This window comes from Hyalella azteca, unplaced genomic scaffold (genome assembly GCF_000764305.2).
Source record: "Hyalella azteca isolate HAZT.00-mixed unplaced genomic scaffold, Hazt_2.0.2 contig12078, whole genome shotgun sequence".
Taxonomy (NCBI): domain Eukaryota; kingdom Metazoa; phylum Arthropoda; class Malacostraca; order Amphipoda; family Hyalellidae; genus Hyalella; species Hyalella azteca.
The window spans coordinates 391605-415033 of NW_025942046.1; the positions used below are offsets into that span (position 1 = coordinate 391605).

Sequence of the window (23429 nt, forward strand, 5' to 3'; positions counted from 1 at the left end):
CTAATTTTATTTTTTTTGCCAAAACAGAATTAAAATTGAATAGTAAAATATGATAAATTAGTTTTCAGTGCACTATTCAATATGAATCATATTGGGATCGTTAGGATGTTGACCTAATTTTAATTTTCCGCCAAAACAGAATTAAAACTGAACAGTAAAATATGATAAATTAGTTTTTGTGCACTATTCAACATGAATTATATTGGGATCGTTAGGATGTTGACCTAATTTTAATTTTTTGCCAAAACAGAATTAAAATTGTACAGTAAAATTTGCAAAATTCGTTTTTAGCGCACTATTCAATCAATTAAATTGGAATCGCTAGGAAGTTGACCTAATTTTTATTTTTCGCCTACTTGAAAACATAAAATTCAGAAGAAATTTGTCTATATTCGAAAATATTGTAACAAGCTTCAGAGTGCTAACCTAAATTCAGCTCAAGCTTTGATATAATTTTAAATCATATTTGATGCTTCAGTAACAACAAAATTACTATTTCTATTCATTGGAAGATAATTTTAATTAAAAATGTGGAGATTGGACTTCAATTTTTTTATCATCCTGCTTGGTTTTTTTGTTGTTGTTATTGAATCTCTTAGCGTTTCACTATCACTGAAGGAAAGTGCATGAAAATCTAAGACGGTTGAATCGCTCTGCATTTTTCAGTTTGTGTCGGCCACTGAAATGTTCTGATGCTACGAGTCCTTGCACGGAAGCAATCGAGATTTGTCAGTGGAGTGAAATTGCCAGGCGTGGAATAAAAAACGCAGATCCAATTGACCTCTGAATAAAGAATTTTTAGTATGAACACTAAATTTTTTGAACACAATAAATATCATATTATCACATTTAGGATCAATACATTGAAAAATTAAATTTAAATAATAATTAACGTTAAAACACTCAATTAAACATGAGTAGTCACTGTTTAAGAGTCGCTCCACAACTTTATAAACCAAATATTTTAACAACCGAATTTCATCATAACTTTCTAGTTATACTTAAATTTCTACTAATTTCGAATTTAAACTGAAGAAAATATGTTTTTGTCCAGCAATAGATGGCTTTTGTTAGAAGCCGGTGAGTTGAGTGCGGTGAAGACATAAGATTTATTGTTCGTGTACAGAAGCGTGCTGTGGGACTCGTGTTGTTCAGCAGTGAAAGATGTAGTGGAAGATACTGATGCTTGGTTATCCTTAGCCCGCTCAAAAAATTTCCACGAAAAATTCATATTACATTCAAAACTCTTATTCATATTTTTGGACGATATTCCTAACGCACTTCTTGAATCTCATAGGCAGCAGAAAAAGTTATACCTCAGTTTTTGAGATGAAAAATTGAAAGACTTGCACAATCTCTGATGGTCTCTTTTCAAGCTTAATGAAGCGGAGAAAATGTATCCAGCTCGTTGAGGATGCATGTTCGGCCATTACAGTGCATAAATATCATTCTCATTCACATTGGCGTCTAAGGAATGTTATCCATTAGAGAATTCTCGGCCAAAGCTCCGACATTCACGAGCCTTGCCGAATAATACTCTTGATGATAATGATAATGATATCGCAGTGCATTCACAAAATCCACTCCTACTTACGAATGTCCTAAGAGCGATCATCGGCATTGCAAAGGACGCCAGATTTGCCAGCGTGAACTATTCTGCAGTTTGCAGTCATGAGCTCGCGTCAAGATTATGTAAATGCGCATTTGCTTCTCACTGTAAAGGCTCGCGAGTTTCTTTCGAGAAACTCCGCCGTGGCACCTCGATTTGAAGTTTCCACGCAATACCTTAGCTGGATAACTCCATTATTGGGGCTGAATTAACCCCTCTGTATTGATGACTGATGGTTATGCATGAGTTTGTTATTCCAACTCCGTTTACCATATTTTGCTGAGTAAAATAACGTATTTCAATCACTTTGTGATGGTTTCCTGGTTAGTTACCTCAATGCTTTTGCTCCTTTTTGAAGATGGGAAAATTTATTAATATCATTAGTTAATAGGGTTTTGATATACAACGTTTTGACATATACATTTGCTTTTTTCCCTTCCTGGGGGTCAATCTATATTCATTTGATTATTGTCTATTTAATCAATTGGGGTATCTTCATCAATTGGCTTTACTACAAATGTCAAGGTGTAAGCAGCAGGTTAATAGGTTAACAAAAACTTAGTTGTAATAATTGAGAGAGATTTTTTCATTAATTTTTCCTACTTCAACCTGTTAACTCTATTGAAATATATAATAAAAATAAATTAATAAAAAAAATATTCAGATGAATAATGGTGGTTGTATACAGCACCAAATTTTGAACCTAATTTGCAGCCTTCGAACAGAGCCTTTGCGGATTGAACAATATCTTCCCTGGGCAAATAAACTAGAGCAGGCAGATGCTTAACAAGTTCTTTGGTCGTGGCAGATTTCTTGTTTCATTTCTAAAAATTTTATCTCAAATTTAAACTTGAATTCGAACATAGGCGCACAATGCAATAGAATTTAACACAAAGAAATTTGTTCGATTAAGTTAATTAAAAGCTTGCTACCGGCATGAATACAATTCAGCAAATATATTTCCAGATGTGTGATCACAATGTACTATTGAATAATTCTGCCACCGAAAATTCAAACCAAAATAAACTTGAAGAAAATGTATGCAGCCTAACGGCTTGTTTACTGGACCCCGAACCCCATAAGTATAGCCAATACGAGCATAGTATATAGTTCCATTAATATAGTAAACGGTGGTCGTTCAGAGACCGCAGGCGGCAATCGACGGACACTCACATTTTATACTCACCTATATTCATCTTTTGATTGCTTCCTAAGCCAACGAACACATCGTCGTCAACTCACTATTTAAAAGCTGAGTTAAGTGACAAAAAAAAACTTTAATTAGCTTTACTAGAAAACTTTTTGTTCTTTTTTTACTTCTACTTTCAAGTAGAAGTAAAAAAAGTTTTTATATTTACTTTTTTATTAAATTTTTTTTTATTAAAAGTTTTTTATTTTATTTTCTAAATTTGACGAAACGATTGATATTTATCAGATGGTAATAAGATAATTATGTGTTGGGACTTTGAAATTATTTTCCAGATATTATTATTATCTATTATATAAGCGCTAACTCGAAATTACAAGAATTGAAATGGATGAGGCAGTTTAGCCCTATTTTCAGGTCCCAAATCTTAAATCAGGTTTTGTCCATGTCTGACTATTTTCAACGTATTCGAGACATTTATTCATTACATATTAGCGTAAATGGTTGAAATTCTTTAAGTTTGTTTAAAAAATTAGACATTTTAATATCAACTTCTCAATAATGATGATTTTTCTAACGGTTGATGTAATATAACATATTATCGTTGACTTACCGTCAACTTCTGTCTCCTCGAACAGCACGAGGATGGGCGCTGCGAACACCGCAGACAGCGCCCACGCTACCGCCACCAACTGCCGTGCCCGCCTCCCTGCCCGCCACACCAACAAACTTAAATAAACAAACAAACTTTAACCCATATCCATACACTTAGCTTATACATCTTACTCATACATTTTACTCATACATCTTATCCATCCACCTTAACTATTCATTTTACCCGTACATCTTACCTATACATCTTATCCATACATCTTGCTAATACATCTTATACATACACCTAGCTTATGCATCTTACTCATACATCTTACTCGTACATCTTACTCATACATCTTACTCATACATCTTACTCATATATCTTACTCATACATCTTACTCATACATCATACCCATACATCTTATTAATACATCTTCCCATACATCTTACCCATACATCTTACCCATACATCTTACCCATACATCTTACCCATACATCTTACTCATACATTTTATCCATTTATCTTACCCATGCATCTTACCCATACATCTTACTAATATATCTTACTCATACATCTTACCCATGCATCTTACCCATACATCTTACCCATACATCTTACTCATACATCTTACTAATACATCTTACTCATACATCTTACCTATACATCTTACCCATACGTCTTACCCATACATCATCAAAATTAGTACCGATGAATTGGGTTATCTTTTCAGAATTTAAACACAATTTTCATCCACCATGAAGTTCATTTATAATTTTTCACTAATAATAAACTGCAAAGATAATTAGTCATGTTCATTTTTGAAAAAGAACAGCCTCCATTTTCCACCGTTGTTAAAAAATTCATCATTTTTCATGAACAATAATAATAATAATAAGTGATAAAGAAATGAGTAAGTAAATAAATACTAAGTAAATAAAAATTTGCTGTTCTGATGATGTAAAAATGTACCCCAAAAATTCCTTGGTAATGCATCTGGTGGAACATAAACAGGACGACTACGTCAACATGACAAGCAAAATACAATGGGAATCTGTAGGCCAACGTTTGCTCGTTATCAAGCCTCTGCTGTGTCCACAAGCCAGCGAATCAAATCTAGAATTCCAACGACACCACTTACAGAAAAATTCTACCTTTGTTTCAGGCGCGTCAACACTGACAGATATTTGCAGACTCTAGGCAGAGGCCAGTGAAGGTGGACTCATACCCTACATTCAACTAAAGATTTGAACGAACCTAGCAAGAGGTTCAGGTGAGGTAACTGACCTCTCATTACGATAAAAATGTTGTGGAATTTTTGACGATAAGTTAAACTTCTAATTAATTGAATTTATTCTTCTTCTGTCCCGATAGTTAATTAATGAACAATTGACTTGATTATGGTGCAGTGTGTACAATATTAACTGCAAATTAACTGGTATTACAATACAATATTAACTGCGAATTAACTGATATTACCGTATTTTTCCCACATGTTATGAAACATTGAATAAAGTTACTGGTTCCGTTTCAGTCCAATGTAGTCTTATTTTCGAATATACGCCAATGAATTTCCAAATTAATACGCGCATCCATGAAATATTTTTCACAGGTGTGAATACATGACATAATATATCCTGAAGTAATCTTTTTACGACCAAAGCAATCCTTGTTCGGAACTTTGTAGAATTTATTCCACATCATGGTATTATGGTGGACTTCCCATCAATTCATTAACTTATTAATTCCACCAGATTTTTACGACACAATGCAATTGTTCTGAAGCTCTGTTTTTCATGTTTCTTCACAGCCCCCTTTCTTATTCTTGTCTACAGTCTGTCTCGAACGCCATATATCTTCACAGCCCTCCTTTCTTTTCATGCCTACAGTCCGTCTCAGACGTTATGTTCTTTCACAGCCCTACTTTCTATTTCTTGTCTTCAGACTATCTACGCCATATTTCTTCACAGCCCTCCTTTCTTTTTCTTGTCTACAGTCTGTCTCGGAACGCCCGTTTGTTCACGACCTTGGAAATAAATGCCATTGGCTTTATTGGCTCTATTAGACCGGCCATCGGTCCGTGTATTGGCAGTAGACCGAGCGTAGCCAAGGCCTAGGGCTCTAAGATAGCCTAGAATTTTCTCAGCGAGTACAACTTAAAAGATACAATGAAGATAATTTTGCCGCCCTTTCTTTTGGGACGAGCCTATTTTCCAGGATCTTACAGTCCTATTAGTGTTGACTTGAATTATTGCTTTACAATATATTTATTTTTCTTCCTTATTTTTTTATCTTCGTTATTAGCGAAGTAGATAACATTTGTTTTCGCTTTTGGTGATAGATTTCTTCATCGTAAATTCTCATGAATGAAAATTTCCATTGTCGTTGTCCGATAGTTTATTCCTTTCATCCTCCAATATATTAAAGATAAAAACTGCTGATGGCATGTACAATCCATGGAGATATTAAATGCGTTCTAGGGCTGGAGAAATTAGATGGTTCCCTCCATAGTGAACACACAACTACAGCAAAATCGACGGACATATATAAAAAATATATCATAACAATCAAATTCGACCACATGTAGCGTAATTGCCGAAATTCATCTGATATTATCAAATCATTATCCCTTTAAAATCATCATATTTTGAATACTACATGCATACAAAAAAATCTGAAAAGACTATTGCGAAAATTCGCAATCAATAATATACACCGGAATATTCACACACGTTGCCCATATAACATTCCAGAATGTAGTGAATTTTAGCTCTGAGTTCCAAGTTTGGTGTGGATATTGCCCAAGTATCGGGCACTTGAACTACTCCCAGTGACGGTTTAATGAGAACTCCAATGAGCTGCAGCCGCGTCCCAGAGAACGAGTTTCAATTAGTCTCCAGTCCCTGATATTGGCGGCGGTAGCTCGACTACAACCCACGCACAGCGTCACATGACTCGACGTCTCTCAATGTCAAATGTGTCTTTAGGTAACATTCGAAATGTGTAGCTCAACGTAAATGAATATTAAAACTATCAAACAAATCTATAATTGATATACTTGTAGGCGTAGCTTCAGCGCATCATCTTAGCGTGTCATGTGATGATCAGACTTTTACTGAAAGTAAATGCAAAATTAAAGTGCGAATTTTGCACCAATATGTTTTGTAGTCCCAAAGAATTGATCAGAGAATCAAGAACTGGTTCAATTTTTTTTGAATAGTGTGGCGTGCTTTAACTGCTGAAATTGTGCTTGACTTCAGTAATTGAATTTGCCTCATGACATTTCGATTTGACGCGGAAAACTAGTTGAAATATTTATTTATTTTAAAACGAAGATATATAATTTTTCACTCTCTTCCAGATAATTTTCGCATTCTTAATTTATGTGGTATGTCATTGAGTTTCTTGAATTACACATTTTATTATAATTTGCACATGGGTATTGGTAGCGCAGTTACCAGCTACATCCTTTCTATCGTTCTTAAATGGCAACGTTACTGAAGTGTACATCACTACAGTCGTTGCTTAAGTCATTCAGTCGTCCCCAAATGGCAACGTTGCTGAAGTGTACATCACTACAGTCGTTGCTTAAGTCATTCAGTCGTCCCCAAATGGCATCGTTGCTGAAGTGTACATCACTACAGTCGTTGCTTAAGTCATTCAGTCGTTCCTAAATGGCATCGTTACTGAAGTGTACATCACTACACGTATACTCCAGAAAATTAGCGTGAAATGTTAACGCAATCGTCGAATATTGCCGCCGGACACGACAGAACTTCAAAGGCTCTCGTGATATGCATGATTTCCTCAGCCCAGTTGAGCCTCCAGTAACTCAGTCTGGACTTTGTAGCAGGATTTTTCTGGGGCAATTATCATTTGCTGCTTTTTAATTCCTCATATTAATGACTTCAGCTTGAAACCTCAGCAAATACAAGGGTAAAAACCTGATAAACAGTAGGCTTGAAATCGTTCCTTGCGTATAAAGAACAGTTTTAATGCGATTTCGTGCATAACAGTATTTTTAATGTGACAGTTGGTTTTGCTGATCACTGCACTTGTGTGTAGCTAATATTGTATACACACGATATGGTTGATGTGAGTTAGCCTTCTCTGCAAAAAGAGTCGCATTTATCATAATGACATGCATACTACAATTGATAATTCACCCTATACGACTAGTCTGAGCGAAGTCGCCTCTTTCTTCACTGTGTTATTATTAAATGAACAATGAATTGCTTCCTTCAATCAATGACGACCATATCGTATGCTGACTCATGACGCTATAACTGCATGTCTTTTCACGGATAAATGCGTTAAATTTTGTCTAAATAGCGATGCACTTTTGCCCTTGTTTGGGACACCCTGACCCAGTATGGCCCGGCGAACGGGCGTATCAGTGCTATATGCAGAAAAAGTGTAATTATTTGGACGAATTGACCCATTTGTCTTGATGATTATCAGTTATGCACATGGAGTGGTTCGTGAAACTGAAGTAATTACCTGTTGCATTGGTAGTTCAAATAAATGGGCCACTTGTACAATGAAGGGCCATAAACAAAATGAATACAAGCAATATCTGAACGTGCTGCCTTGCTCAGAATTAACGGTCATGCAGTAGCTCTCCGGGAGCATACGTGTACTACCTCAGCACGTCTTAGGTATGTTTCAATATGATGGATTTTATCACCAAATGAATATGTTCAGAAATAATTACTAACTCTGATGCATTAATTTTCTAATTTTGCACACAAAAAATAAATATGCATACAGTAGTAGATGTAGTATATTCTATGAAATAAGCAGTTTAGAATATAACCTAACCTATCCAAACCTAACTTTGCCTTGCCTAGCCTAACTAAACCTTAAACCTGATATATAGTAAGCAGATTATAGTCATGGTTGAACTAGTAGATATATAGTTCAACCATGGATTATAGTAAGGTAAATATTGTGCGTTGGAAGCAATCCACGTAGCTTCTATGATGGATTAGATGAATTGATGACAAAACAAAGAACGACATCATATAATCAAATTCTTTATGACTAGCAAAATCAAACTTCGATCATTTTTGTGAATATTGTCGAAAATTCTTATGATTGGGACTTGTAATATTGTAAGCTTAACATCGACATAGGTCATCAACCGAATGCAGATTTATTTAGGTTAAAATAGTGATCTACTGTGTCATTATTATACAGTTTCTAGTGCATCAAAGCATTTATGAATGTTCTCTTGCAATTTTTCCTAAAGACGAGTTGTACAGTTTGCAATCTGACTCACAGCTGCCGGAGAAATTCATCGGGTGAGTAATGGCGTCGTAGCGGTCGATGCTGAGCGCCACGAGCACGTACGTTGACGAGTACGTCACCAGCGTCTGCGAGAAAAACGCATATAATGAATAATATATTTTTTGATGCAACAGAGTTGTCAATAACATTTACTTTTAGCAACGCTTGTCAATAATCAAATAGTGAAATTCGGAGAAATCCTCACACAAATCGTTAGAAATGCTAACTGCATGTGTGTGTTTTTTTACATCACTTCTCTTTAACTTCACCTCTTGTCTGTCTGTCTGCTACAAATCTTGTAATCGAAATTTAATTCTTTTCTACTTATCCTATCGATCTGAAATTTTGAACACTTGTGTAAAGTTGGAGACAATGCATGAATCAAATGTCAAAATGAATTATTTTAAAAATTAAAAATTTTTTTTTAATTAAAAAAATTGAAAAAATAATTTTGTCAGCTCCAAATCTTATAACAGATATTTGACACACTTTCACCTGTCTAATTGATCTGAAATTTTGCACACTTGTGTGAAGTCAGAGGCAATGCATGAATCAATTAACAGAATAAATAATTTTGAAAAAAATTATATATATTAAAAAAATTGAAAAATTAATTTTTTTAATTTTTGAAAATTAGATGAGAAATTCATTGTACATCCGCAAGATTAGAGATACTGGATTCTTTGGAAGTGTTATCTTTAAAAAGTAATTTTTAAACGTATATTATTTTCAAATGTTGTTTCCAAGCCTTGCACCATTCTTGATAAATTTCACTACTTTATTTCCAAAACTCACCAAAAAAACAAGTTTAACTGCGATGGTAGTGCAAAATTATCCATATTTAGCTTGAGGTGTAGTAAAACAATTCGCTTACAGAAGTTAAAGAACACTCGTGATACCCGTTGTAAATTTACAGGTGAACATTTTCATAAATTTTGATAACATCGTAAACGGATCAAGATATGCCACACTAAACTTCTCAAGCCACATTCGAAATATACTTCTTCAAGAAAGTCGTCGTCGGAGTTATTCGCTCGAAAATTGCTTCCACTGCGCTTTATTGCGGGTAAAATGTTTTCCGCTAGGCAAGATACTCGAGATTGGCAGTCGAACTTTGTTGGTGAAATATATCAGTGACTCAGCCTCCACAGCCGACAGTAGTTATTTTCGAAGGTATGTGATTTTTCTTACATGATTTTGAATTACAAAACATTTACAAAATTGATTATTTTTACGGCCCTGATTATGGTATACATGTATGTCTAAATAAAATTGCGTCGAAAAATAGTGAATGATTTTACACTGCAAGTTCGAAGCACCTTTCTGGTTTTCATTTCGTACCGGTGATTGTACTGCGTACCTACCAGTGAATGCTCCTTTTAAATGATGAATATCTACGAGAAAGAAAAAAATGTTGCACCATAAAAGTGATTAAGTAAATAATTTTTGTTTACTATTAAAAGTTCCATAAAAACACTTCATTATCACATATTGCTTCCTACCTGTGCAAACCTGACGGCTTTACAGACCACGTTGCCGGCATACCACCCCACCGTGGTCTTCCATGCGAGGTCTGTCAGCACATGGATCAGACCCACGGACAGGTCTGCCAACAACAACAGTCATGAATTACAAGGTGAGATCAAAATTTAATTTAATGTAATCATCGTTAGCAAGAAAAAAATATGCAATCAATTACCTAATACAGAGGAAATGATTTTCTGATCGAGAAATATGGAAGTCTTCCATACGCCGTGCCTCTGCCAAATAAAAACTAAGTAAATGATAACTAAATTTAAATTAAGTAGTTATTCGTTGTCATTACAAATCGCCTACGACCACAATCATCGCCTACGACCACAATCATCGCCTACGACCACAATCATCGCCTACGACCACAATCATCGCCTACGACCACAATCATCGCCTACGACCACAATCGGAACATCGCGCGTCTCGTGCGTATTGTATTTCGTGTTTCACATTCATTTAAAAGTTGATCGAAATAGGCTGCCAATGCAATTCACGCATTTTACTCACCTGCCAGTGCGAGGTGCATGATGAAGAAGTTAGTGCGAGACTTGCGTGCCTTGGAGAGCCGCAGCGCCGCTATCACCGCCGCGTTGCCCAGCACGATGGACAGCAGCAGCAGCCACAGCACCGCGAACTGCTCCGCCTGATGGCATGCCAACCGATCAAATCAAATTACCAGCGCGCAATTCAAATTTATCCTTACGGGCGATGGAAACGTTTATATAATATGAAGTGGTACAATGAATTTTTCGCTTAGAATTGGCTGCCATTTAACTAATGAATTCAAACGCTTTTAATAATAATTGGCAGAGGCCTCTCGACAATAACCATGCTCGTTTTGTACTTTTCAATATGATGCGCTGTATATCTTGCCAATCAGTCAACAGTCAAAACAGTGTCACGTTCGTGTGTAGCAGCTAGACCCATCATGTGCAGCAGCTAGACCTATCCTGTGCAGCATCTAGACCCAATAATTCATTGGGTCTTGCTGCTTCTCTATGAAAGGCTCTAACTTTCCTGCTCTATGCTCTAAGTTAGTAAAATGAACGGGTAATAGCAGCGGTTTTACGTATGTTTATAATCCATCAATATTGTGGAAATTGAAATATTGTATGTACGTGGGATCAAGCTCAAAATTCGTATTTTTTCGCTCTTGTTTCAGACACATTCCAAGCTCTAATGAAGAAAGTTCTTTATTTTGAGTTATTAGGGCTTTTAACACTCTCAACTTGCCTACATGATTGCATAGGTTTAGGGGTGCTTACAACACTTTATTGTGTGTATGTTCCTTAAGTAAACAAATTAAATAATCAATATTCTTCACCTATATAAAAAATCATGAACTTGTGCACCGTGAGCTGTTGTTTCAACGTGGTTCGCTTTGAGTTTTTAAGTCTTGGTATTGAGGCTTTCCTAAAATAATCAAATAAAATATTGTTAAATAATCAATTGTGAAATAAACATAAGAAAAGTATCAATAAAAATGAAATCTAAATGTTCACAAATCTATTTACAATCTAATTCATTCGCAAATCAACTCACGTATCACATCGCAAAGCAAATACCTCCTTGCCTGACTATACACGACGCAATAATGTCACCGTCTCATCCACCTGCACTTTACCTCAACAGACTAAAAACTAAAACGACAATATCAAATTACGAATAATAAACAATTTCTAAAATGAAAATAGTCTCAAAATGTAACATTAATAATACTTTACGATTTTTAACCCTTATAGGATCATTTTTCAACATCGCTCAGAGAAAACAGTAGTTTACTTTACAGTTTACACTAAAGCGTACGGCAAATTCTGAGGCTTATATTGAGGTAGGAAAACGATGCCGCATTTCATTAAGTTTTTTCTTCAGTCTGAGTATTGAATCCTGTATGAACAAGTCATACATACATTGTTACATGAGTAAATATATTAGTAATATACAATTATACGAATTCAAATTATTTTATGTTATTTTAAGCTCACAATAGCAACTCATATACGTTAGTAATTATAATAATAATAGATTCTGAAGCAATTATTCTATAAAAATAAAAGTCGGACGAAGTTAAGTAATACTGCATTCAGAGGTGACGTTCAGTTTGAGAGATAAATTTAATTGTTACATTCAACTCTAAATATAATTATTTTAACTTTATTAACTAACATTAACCTAGTCGCTCCAATAATATTGATTCGAAATGAAATTGAGGAAATTCTAATGTGTCAATGCCAGCTACAACCGAGCCCGTTCTAAAAAGTTAGCTGGATGCCTATTCAATCTGAAAAACTACATTAACTAATTAACTGCGTTGCTTCAAAAAACGTAAGATTTCTTTCGTCACGCAAGGGAATTGTAGGCTAGCACTTCTATATATCACAAATTATTCAGTTCATTCTCCAAAACACAAAGCATTCATGTTGTGTTGTAAATTGTTAAAAAAATTGGTAAGAATCTACAAAGTTTTTCCTATTGCTACTCAGTATTCAGTTAACCACTTTTTCATTTTTTTCTGCACGGGAAGGTTCAGCGAATTTTACCATTTATGTGAATTATGACATCTTGCACGATTTCCCCTTGCGAGTCACAGTAATGAGCGGGTACGGAAGCAGGTGCTCGAGCCTCTATCAGTCGCAAAGAATGGCTACAAAAAAGCACCAATTTAAAGGCCATGACCGTGTATATAGTGCGTACTATGTACTTCCGGTTGATGGCTGCGTAGATCTGATTCTTGTCGCGTAGATCTTGAATTATTAGCGGCTGATCGTCGGCCGATGATATGCCTGGCATGATCTTACTTATATTCACTTCCGGGAGCTACGTTCAATTAAATGTTGGCTTTAAACATAAGTTTTTAACGTGTTTAATGGCGCTTTTTCAACTTGTTTCAAAGCCACAGATATTCCACGCGTTTACCACGAATTTGAAGTTTGATCTTAAGTCGTGTTCTAAATATCAATCATGTGCTCGCGTGCTTCCGGTGTGTCTGTGTTGCTATCTTACGTTTTCTTTTACGTTTGTATTTTGATAATAATTATATTTTACAAATATTACAAGACAGTGAAGAAAAAAATTGAGTTGAAATTTTTTGGTAAGGCGTTACTGGACTGTAAGTGTTCGAGAAAAAATAATGTATAATGAAAAAATTAGAGTTCCAACTGCATGATTTATATTTAAAGAGACAGAATATAGTGACCTGCACTGAAAATTTCGATGGGAAACTCGGTATTTCTTTGATAATTTCAAGTGCACGCAAATGAGATCAAAGCGAGCTCCTGAGTGGCAGCTCACAAGGGAGTCGTGCAGCAATAAACTAAAACTATTTGATCAATCACTCCTGGGAAGGGGGGATTTTTTCTGTATAATAAATGGCGGAGATGATCAAGTGTGTTTCAAGACTGCCACTATCCATCAATTTCCTGTTGGCCGCTCGCCTTTCTCGCTGCCGTGTCACCGCACAATTCGCCGCCTCTAGATGGATAACTTCTGAGGAAATAACAAGTTTTCTTGCATAAATCCTTATAGATTTTTTTTGCTATTCTGACCAAGGTGACCTTCCGTAAATGCAGAAATATATTTTAAAAGCTTAATTAGTATTGTTTTTCTTACTTTTCGAAAATCAAACATGCTTCCTTAACTTAGAATAATATACGTTTAAAAACTACTTTTTAAAGACAACACTTCCAAAGAATCCAGTATCTTCAATCTTACAGATGTACGATGAATTTCTCATCTAATTTTCGAAAATTAAAAAAATTACCTTTTCAATTTTTAATATATAATTTTTTTCTCAAAATTATTTATTCTGTTAATTGATTCGTGCATTGCCTCTGATTTCACACCAGTGTGCAAAATTTCAGCTCAATTAGACAGGTAAAAGTGTGTCAAATATCAGTTATAAGATTTGTAGGAGAAAAAATTATTTTTTCAATTTTTTTAATATTGAAAAAAAAATTTTATTTTCTAAAATCATTTATTTTGACATTCGATTCATGCATTGTCTCCAACTTTACACAAGTGGGCAAAATTTTAGATCGATAGGATAAGTAGAAGTGTATTAAATTTTGATTACAAGATTTGTAACAGACAGACAGACAGACAGACAAACAGACAGACAGACAGACAAACAAGAAGTGAAGTTAAAGAGAAGTGTTGTAATAATAATGGAAATAATATACGTTTAAAAATTACTTTTTAAAGACAACACTTCCAAAGAATCCAGTATCTCCAATCTTACAGATGTACAATGAATTTCTCATCTAATTTTCGAAAATTAGAAAAAATTTTTTTTCAATTTTTTTAATATATATAAATTTTTTTAATATATAAATTTTTTTCAAAATTATATATTCTGTTAATTGATTCATGCATTGCCTCTGACTTCACACAAGTGTGCAAAATTTCAGATCAATTAGACAGGTAAAAGTGTGTCAAATATCAGTTATAAGATTTGTAGCTGACAAAATTATTTTTTCAATTTTTTTTAATATTTAAAATTTTTTTTTTTAATTTTAAAAATCATTTATTTCGACATCTGATTCATGCATTGTCTCCAACTTTAAACAAGTGTGCAAAATTTCAGATCAATAGGATAAGTAGAAGTGTATTAAATTTCGATTACAAGATTTGTAGCAGACAGACAGACAGACAGACAGACAGACAAACAAGAAGTGAAGTTAAAGAGAAGTGTTGTAAAATTGATGTAATTTTCCCCAGAAAACTCTTGTATTTTTACATAGCAGCAAGGCATTTATTTAACAAAAAATCCTTTCTTGTTTCTCGACAACTCAGTTGTTTTTTTTCTGGCTGTATTGATTGCAAATGACTTCAAAATATACTTTATGAAGCGGAGAAGTGAACGTGCAATCAAAATATGTCAAGTTATCCCTATTTAATGTTTTTAAATTGAATAAAATGTAGTGAATGATTTATTTTTAAGGCAAATGTTTCAAAAAAGTACATAATATACTTTTAATAACACTTGCCACTGATGAAGAAAGGTAATAGTAAAGTTACGATGAGGTTTAAGTTTTCAGTGCATATCATTGTGCTGAGAAAGTTTTACTTTAAAATAGATAAGGCGAGCTACATATACTAAGAACTCTCTTTCCTATGATTGATATACGTGGTACAAACCTGGCAGTAAACTTCCTCTCTAGAATAATAAGGAGAAGTTGGTACTGGATTGCATTGTATTTGATGCTCGCTGTACCCGCGGCAATGCATTATGTTAATAAACTGCCCTCCGGACACTCCTTCGGACCACCCTCCCCCAGGCTCCTCGTGATAAGTTGCGTGACCAAAATCTGGATAATTATATCCCGAATTTCTGCCTTCACACTATATCTGGAAGTAATACACTAGCTAAAAAATTTAATGAAGCCTTTACAAAACATTTGGAAGTAATACACTCGCTGATTAAATTAATGAAGTTTGCCTGACCTCAGAACTGCTCTCACAGTTGACTCCATGTAAACACAATGAAAATTCCCTTTGTTTTAAACGAGCATTCGCTCAATGAACCTTCAATTAATGATTATCTACGGCGAGTTCGTGACGTCGGAAGATTGGGAAAATGTAGTAGAAGAAATGAATGTGTTGCTCGATGTCTGCTCTAGCGTGCGTTCACAATTAAGGGGGTGGAGTCGTGACCAGGATTTCTGGGTTGCGGTGTCGGATGATGAAGACCTGGCAAGGTTTCACACGTGTCGGGCACAGCAAGGGACGATGATTATCTTATTGCATTGATAGCTGCATTAATCATCGCAAATCATAACTTTAATGGTACAATTGAGGCAAACGATGTGTTAAGTTCCACAAATTGTGATACTTGCGAAATTGTATCTACGTATTATGCCCTATAAGATCACTCAGATGATGACGGACAAAAATTAGCAACGCTAAAAAATTACTTCTGGAGCATATCGATATTTCTGTTATATATTCAAGATAAAAATCTTTAGTAAGTGCGCAGTTGTAAGACTAATTTAGAAACACTTTTACTTTTACCTCTAAGAATAGATTTTCTGCGATAAACATCTTTAACTTCAGGTACTCTCTTCGTCATCAATCTTGACTGACTTATTTTTTCGCCATCCTTGTGTCACTAACCAGCGACAAACCGTGATCGTAAAATTCTCGCATTGAGATGAAGTTAAGAACCTTCAATATCTTAAACTCACGGTAGCTGCGCTAGTTCTCACACAGCGAACATCAGTGAGATCTTCTTGTTTGTTTACTGTCATTCGATAAGCCAGAGTGAGGCAGAGACTGGTGCTTTCGTGCCAGCCAAACACATCTTGTTTGATGCAAACTCATGCCTTGAAATTGATGGATGCTGATATCGATTATGCTCTCTTTACATGTCGTCGCAACGAGGGAAGCTTTTGGCCCCCAACTGAACGATTTATAGAGTGTCGACTGTAGCAGGTTTATCGAATGCTGACTGTGGTTTGACGTCGTGAAAATCGGCACAATCTTTGCCTAAAAACGACGCACTATTGATGGTGTTACTACCTGAATTTATGGCTAGTTTAAAATATGAATGCTGGGTTGGTCGTGAGGGTGGTGTGAAGAAGGACAATTATTGTTAGAACATTTAATTTTTACTCAGATTATATGTAGCACAAAAGGTGAGTGTACGTCATGATAGAAATTTTTATGTATTGAACGTTTTAGGGTTATTATATGACACATTTTAAGCATGCAATTATTGTGCTAGGATTATTTATTACTGAATCAATTGATGTTTTTAACATATGCAATTGATTTTTATGAAATCAGAAAACTATAGAAGTATTTTTTTAAACCAAAGGACGTATGAGTGTCAATAAAGAAGATTAGATTTTGAACACTTTAATTTGTCCTGCTTCCATCCACATGGTTGATATTCACTTATTATTTTCATAGCCAGTTATATAAGCCAGTATAGGCTAAATTCAGGAGACTAAATATAATTTAAAGTTTGATGTGAGGCAGCAATGACTAGGGTATTAATTGTGCACGAGCAGGCGTGGCAAACTGTTTGCTTTAGCTGACGTGTACAAATAGAATATGGCGCTTCTAAACAAACCTAGAGCTCTAGGAATAGACGTCAACCTCTTATAGCTCACGCTGCCCCTCATACCCATATGTTGGCTCAATGAATTATAATTCACGGTCAAATAATATTTGGTTAAGAGAATAAATGGAACCCATTTAGTGGAGAGATTCAACAAATCCGCTTTGCTTCAGCGGCTCAAGAAATCGTATTCGATTGAACGAAATATTGAAAAAAGTAATTGGGTTGAGAAATGATAAGTATTTCTCGGTCGAGCCACTAAAGAAATTTTATTCGAATTTGGGAATTTATCAATTATGTCCTATTTGGTTCAGGGACTTTTATTTGGTTAATAAGATTTATTTGGTGATGGGAATTCTCAAATTGTGTCTGTTTGGGGACTTGACAAATTCAGTTTGGTTGATAGAATTGACTATTCTTATTCAGCTGAGGGACTTCACTAACTCTATTGATGGCGTTACTTGACAGATCGAACTTGTTTTAAGGAAATTAGGATTATATTTTAGTTGTGCAAATCTACAAATGTCATTTGATAAAGTCGCAAAATAATGTAAAATAATATTTCAGTGGAAAAAGTAAAAACCTTCGAATGCATCTACGAAAATTTATTCCCTATTGGAGTTTATGCTCATTTCAAATTTTGGATATTTAAAATTATTAAGTTTAATTCTAATGAACCGACGTTTGCAAGAAACGCTGAGGGATTTTACCTAAAATAGATTCAACATCCCTTAAAACTCCATTATTTAGCTAAACCGTTTTCGTAAATTGTGATGCAAGACCGTCGAATGGAAAAATATTTACCATATATTCGAAAGCAGGAAAAAGTATTTATGGAATCCACTTATTCATGGCCGCAAATAATAAAGTCCGACTACGAAAGCATAACAAAAATGATTGAATCTCCCCTGAAAGTTTATACGACGGAATAACTTGCAAATGCTGCCAGAATATATTTCCGATGCTAATAAAGTGCGACTATAAAATATGATGACCCTGCCGCGCTCCTGATGCCTGCCGAGTGACTCTAAAATGTCAAATTAGGTTCTCCGTAATGTCGCATTGAACTTTTCCAGAGACCGGTTCCCAGAAATGATTCCAGATCGATCGATTTCAGTCGCCTACACCTGACATTCCAAAAATCAAGTTTAAATTCCATCAAAAACGTCAAGAATCTCAATCAATTTAATGTTTAATTCAACAGATGAGATAATTATAATGTAACGCTTAATTTAACAGAAGAGATAATAAGAATCTGAATTGATTCAATGTTCGTTAACAGAAGAATTTATAATTTCAACCTCTTTCTGCATATTCTTGAAATGTTGAACGTAACTTATTCATACAAAAAAAGAAAATTCCGAAAAGAATTTATTGAGATGTACAATTAAAAGTGTGTTGAAAATGTGATGTAACGTTGAGCAGTTCTCATCACGAGAGCTGCTGAGTTTCTTTGATTACCCTCTTGTGCCGTCAAGAGCAGCCCTTCTAAGGGCGTATCATGTGCACTTTATTGCCTGTCTTTAGAGCCCTTGTAAAACTCGACTCGCTCCAACTTATACTGCTTTTCTGCTCGCTCAAAACGACACATTCTTACCCGACTCCAGGGAACGCTGCTATTGCGATGAATCTAACTTCTCTTTGGAAGTTTTAGTTTATTCCTTGAAATTGTCACGGTTTGAAGGAAATAAAATACGAATTAACGCATTTATGTGATAAATATACGATTTATCGAGATCAAAACTAAATTCTCCTCAAATAAAAAGTAAAATAATGTTACATGATTTTGCTGGAATCCCTTCGGAATAAATCGAAGTTCTTTCAGTAGTCGCAGGATGTCGAGCGGAGATGCCGCCTCACCGGTGACTGGCCAATCAATGCTGAGGTAAACTCGATTTTTCCGCGCAAACTGCACTTTGATTCGCTTTTTGGAGTCCGGGCCAAACTCCCGCTTGTCCAGAAAGTTTTCGTGAGTCTGTTCGACATTTGATTTTCTGCGTAGTTCATTTGTTCAGAATTATATCTACCCTACATCAATTTCTCATCAAAATAATGAGGAAATATTGTAATTGTAGAGCTTGCCCTTTATTGCGATGTTTCCTGTGAGTACTCTTAATAAAAACAGGCAGAACTGAAAGACTTTCATTTCTAACTTATTAAAAATGGCGATCGTGAAAGCATCGCAATAAAGTACTGTTTTGTCTGCCTACTTGCTGAGTGCATTAATTTAAATGTATATAGTCTGATATCGCCTGATAGGTGTTCTCACTACTTTAAATTACTGGATTAAACTCGAAATAATCAATCTGCAACATCAAAGCGTCATGCTTATGTAGTTACTTAACAAACTACCACACAATGACGTGATTTGTAAATGGGGTAATTCAAGAAACTGCCTTGGAACTAACATATTACATATGCCGCACCCCGAATATCTCATCAACTCGACTATTACTTTTTCACAGAAGTTTAATTATACAGTGGAAGCCAAACATGACTTACATTTGTGGATCGTTTGGTCGGGGCTGTATTGCAAAGATGGAGATTGATATGGAATTTTTTGTTGTTTTGAAATGAGATTATTTATTTTATTGCTAAAAGGTAAAGTGTTCTGAAGTTTTTTGATGCAGTATTTTGCATACTATTACTTATTCAGCAAATATTTTCCTAACTAATTCGTTAGCATCAAACTAGATTGTTAATCGAACTAAATTTTTAGAAAAATAAATCAATTAAACTTTGAAACAAATGCAATTCAAAACCATTCAGGGCTTTCACTATTTAGCTTAGCTATGGTTGAGAATTGCGTCTTGAAAGCATATATTTCGCTGACTCTCTAGTGATGATAAGTGCAGCCGTTACTTTACGAGCGTTTATATAAGCACTTGAATGGGTTGATCGAATAGTGCGTTGCAGAGCCTCTGTAGTGCGCCGTATCAAAATAATTGTCGGAGCACTTGGATGAGTTAATCGTTGCAGTGCTGCAATATACTGCGTCGTATCGGAATTCATATTTTCATATTCAGGACTCTGTGTCCAGTCATGCGGATGCCGTAAATTATCCTGAAAACATCTTAGTTTCATAGTGCATAGATCAGAACGTGCATATTTTTTAAAGCTCATGTATTATAATTATCTGCTCATATGTTCCAAGTCATCAGTGAGTTATTTCTATGAGCAATTTCGTTTATTGTTCATTGCATTGAAATCTGTTCTGAGGGTAGAAGGTATCTGTTTCTGATTTCAAGAACAACATTAAGATTTGTCCACTTCTTGAAATGAAACAACAGATTGGTTCCTTATTGCCTCGCATCAGTCTCGTCCGAATGTTTTTCGCCTTGCCAGCGACGCGGATTCTTTCTCACCATCGGCATTTGTTATCCACCATCTGTGATTTCCGCAATGAATAATCCATACCTACACGGATTTTGATTTTTATGGACTTGAATTCCAATTATTTATTTTGTCGGAAAAAGATGCATACTTTATTACGCTCGCAACTATTGGTTTAACTGCGGCAATTTTCGATCCGTGGCTAGATTTACCAGTAGATGAGATGTCATCCGGAGTGTAGTTCGATAATTATATAAATTCCTGTTCATTGTTCGATTGTTCGAGAATGTGCCTAGTAAACTTCGTCGATACATGGAAGTTCGATGGTTGTGGAACGTACAATTAATCATCTCGTATACGTTTACAAATCATTTGCCCTGCTATACAAATGATTTCATTGATGGAATGAATTCCCACAGAAGAAAACGTGCAATTAATTTTCATAGTATAGTTCATTTAGAGCTTTCATAATTAATTAATTAATTAATTGATTAATAAATGCTCTTGATTAATGTGTGTATTCGATCGTAATCTAAGTTTTGGCTTGTAGTGTTGATTTTGCAAACTTGTCCTCGTTCAAATCAAGAAGAAGGAACGGTGGAAGTCCGGCCAAAGTTGGGCTTGCTGAGGCCAAAGGGGATCAGCTGTGGTCGGGTTTTAGTTAGTGAAGATATCGGTTGCTTTCAATGGAGCAGAAAACGCCTATGATCGAAGACCCGACGCTCGTTGGCTTCTACGGCAACTTCAAAACACGACCTTCGCAGTTCAGGGTCAGCCTTACTAATAAATTGCCGCAAATGTTCCCTTTCGCTTGATTGTCTTCGCTGTTATGAAAAACAATGTCTGTGGCTGCAATATTTTCTCATTCATTTCATTGAAATATTTCTCAGCACTTGCAAAGATCGTGCGACTCAGTCAAATTGACTCAGAACGAGCCAATTTTAAAATTTAGAAAATGTTGAAGAATATTTTACGCTTTAAAAAACGAAATTGGAACTCATGTCAAAGAAATCTTGGCAAACTTCTTCTCAAACGTTTGTATTTTTCGCTTTTTAATTGCTGTTGGCACTTTAAAAAAGGAAATCAGTTCTTACGGATTAACATGTTTTCAAACGTTATTGTATTTACAATATTCGTGTTTTACCAAACCATTTATTATAATACCGCAATGATGATGCATTGTTAAAATAACTTATCGCCGCTTGCTTTAATTTGCCAGTACATCCCTGGCGTGCCAGGGACAACTCTTGTTTGGAAACTTGATGCAAGCCACAACAAAGCGTTACCCCCACGACGCTGCGTCGACAATACAGAGCGGGTATCGGGACAAGACGTGCATGTTTTGGTGACGACGTGGCTTGCAGTTCAGCCTGGATGAGATAAAGGCAGTGAGCAATGTGGGTCCGAATGAGTCCTGCAATGGGCTCCTGTTCCCTAAGAATTCGCACGAGGCCTCCCCAAAAATCCAATGCAATGCAGATGCTCGACTCTGAATTGGATTTTCGTACCAAGCGATCTTGGGACTTGGAATTTTGTGCCCGGAGTTATTGTACTGCTTATTTATTACTGCTTATTTATTCTCCTCTTTTTGGGAAGGATTAAAACTTCTTGTTTTATATCGCGTTTAATTAAACTTTGAAATTCCGCTTAAGTTCTGTTTAAAAATTGTGGCAAACAAAATCATATAACATTCAATAAACTCTTTGTTACGCTAGGCTCTCGACCTTATCTCTGAAGAATCTACATGGTAGCAGCTAAAATTGCGTGAAAAATGAGTTACGAATACAACTACTGGTTGTTATGGGTAAATTAATAGCAGTGTAACTACCAAGCTCGGGTACAACACAAGCAATATTAAAAATCAACCGCAACGTTTTAACAGTTACATTGTCATCCGTAATGTTTTCAGCCGTAACGTTTTCACTAATCACTTTTTTATCCGTAACGTTTTCATCCGTCGAGATTTCATTCGTAACTTGCTGCCGTAATCAACCGGTTGAATAATAATAACAATAATAATAATAATAATAATAAATAATAATAATAAATAATAATAATAATAATAATAATAATAATAATAATAGAACTCACCTCATAGAAGTAGTAGGAGTGCTGGTCTGCAGTTGTCGAGGAATTGACGTTCAGTAAGAAAGCGTTGGAGGCGTTGGTACATGCGTTATATTCGAAGGTTGTGGCGTTGTAGCTACAATTTCCCTCGTCTACATCATCCATCCATACATCCACACTCCTCGAGAACGTGAGGGATGTGATGCCTGGGGGAGGATCGTGGGGGCTCTTCCACGATGTGGATATGGCTGCCATCTTGTCTGGCTGACTCATTGCCTAGGATTATGAATTCGGTTGCGTGAATTATTGTATGCACATAAACAATAGCTTTAAAAAGTTCAAGATTTATTTTTTATTAGAGAAGCAAAATAATTAAGTATGTATAACACTTTCTTTGAACCTAATTGAGCACAAATTTTTAATGTAAACTAATTTCACAGATTCTAATTTTTAATCCAAAAGTGAGAAACTTTTCCACGGTTTAGTTGAAAATGTCTGATAAATTCTTCAATTGTAGATCTGCAAATCACCGGAGCGAAATACATGTAATTAGGTCATATTCAAATGAAAACATATAATATTATATCATTAAGCAAAATATGAGCAATAATTCCTAATTAGCCGACTATTATTCAGAACTATTGAGGGCATGAATGTTGTTCATTAGCTGCAAACTCCTCAGCGCTCCTCAATGTTTATCTAGCTAAATTAAATTTATTATTTATAATAATTAGTAATTATAGTTTTAACTTAGGAAACGCATATTATAAAGTGTTATTTCAATCAATTGTCGCCTCT

The 23429-nt window shown here is 35.2% G+C and overlaps 1 protein-coding gene across 1 annotated transcript in view; it reads right to left on the minus strand.

Annotated features, from left to right (window-relative positions):
• LOC108666672 overlaps nt 1-22910 on the minus strand; it is a 37450-nt gene extending 14540 nt beyond the window's left edge. The window contains exons 1-5 of the mRNA XM_047883134.1: nt 22656-22910; nt 10679-10814; nt 10141-10244; nt 8631-8724; nt 3370-3465 (exon numbers count right to left, since the gene is read on the minus strand). Of these exons, the coding sequence (XP_047739090.1) occupies nt 3370-3465; nt 8631-8724; nt 10141-10244; nt 10679-10814; nt 22656-22904 (679 nt within the window). The 5' untranslated portion in view covers nt 22905-22910. The remainder of the gene's footprint in view (nt 1-3369; nt 3466-8630; nt 8725-10140; nt 10245-10678; nt 10815-22655) is intronic.
• Between the last annotated feature and the right edge of the window lie 519 nt (nt 22911-23429).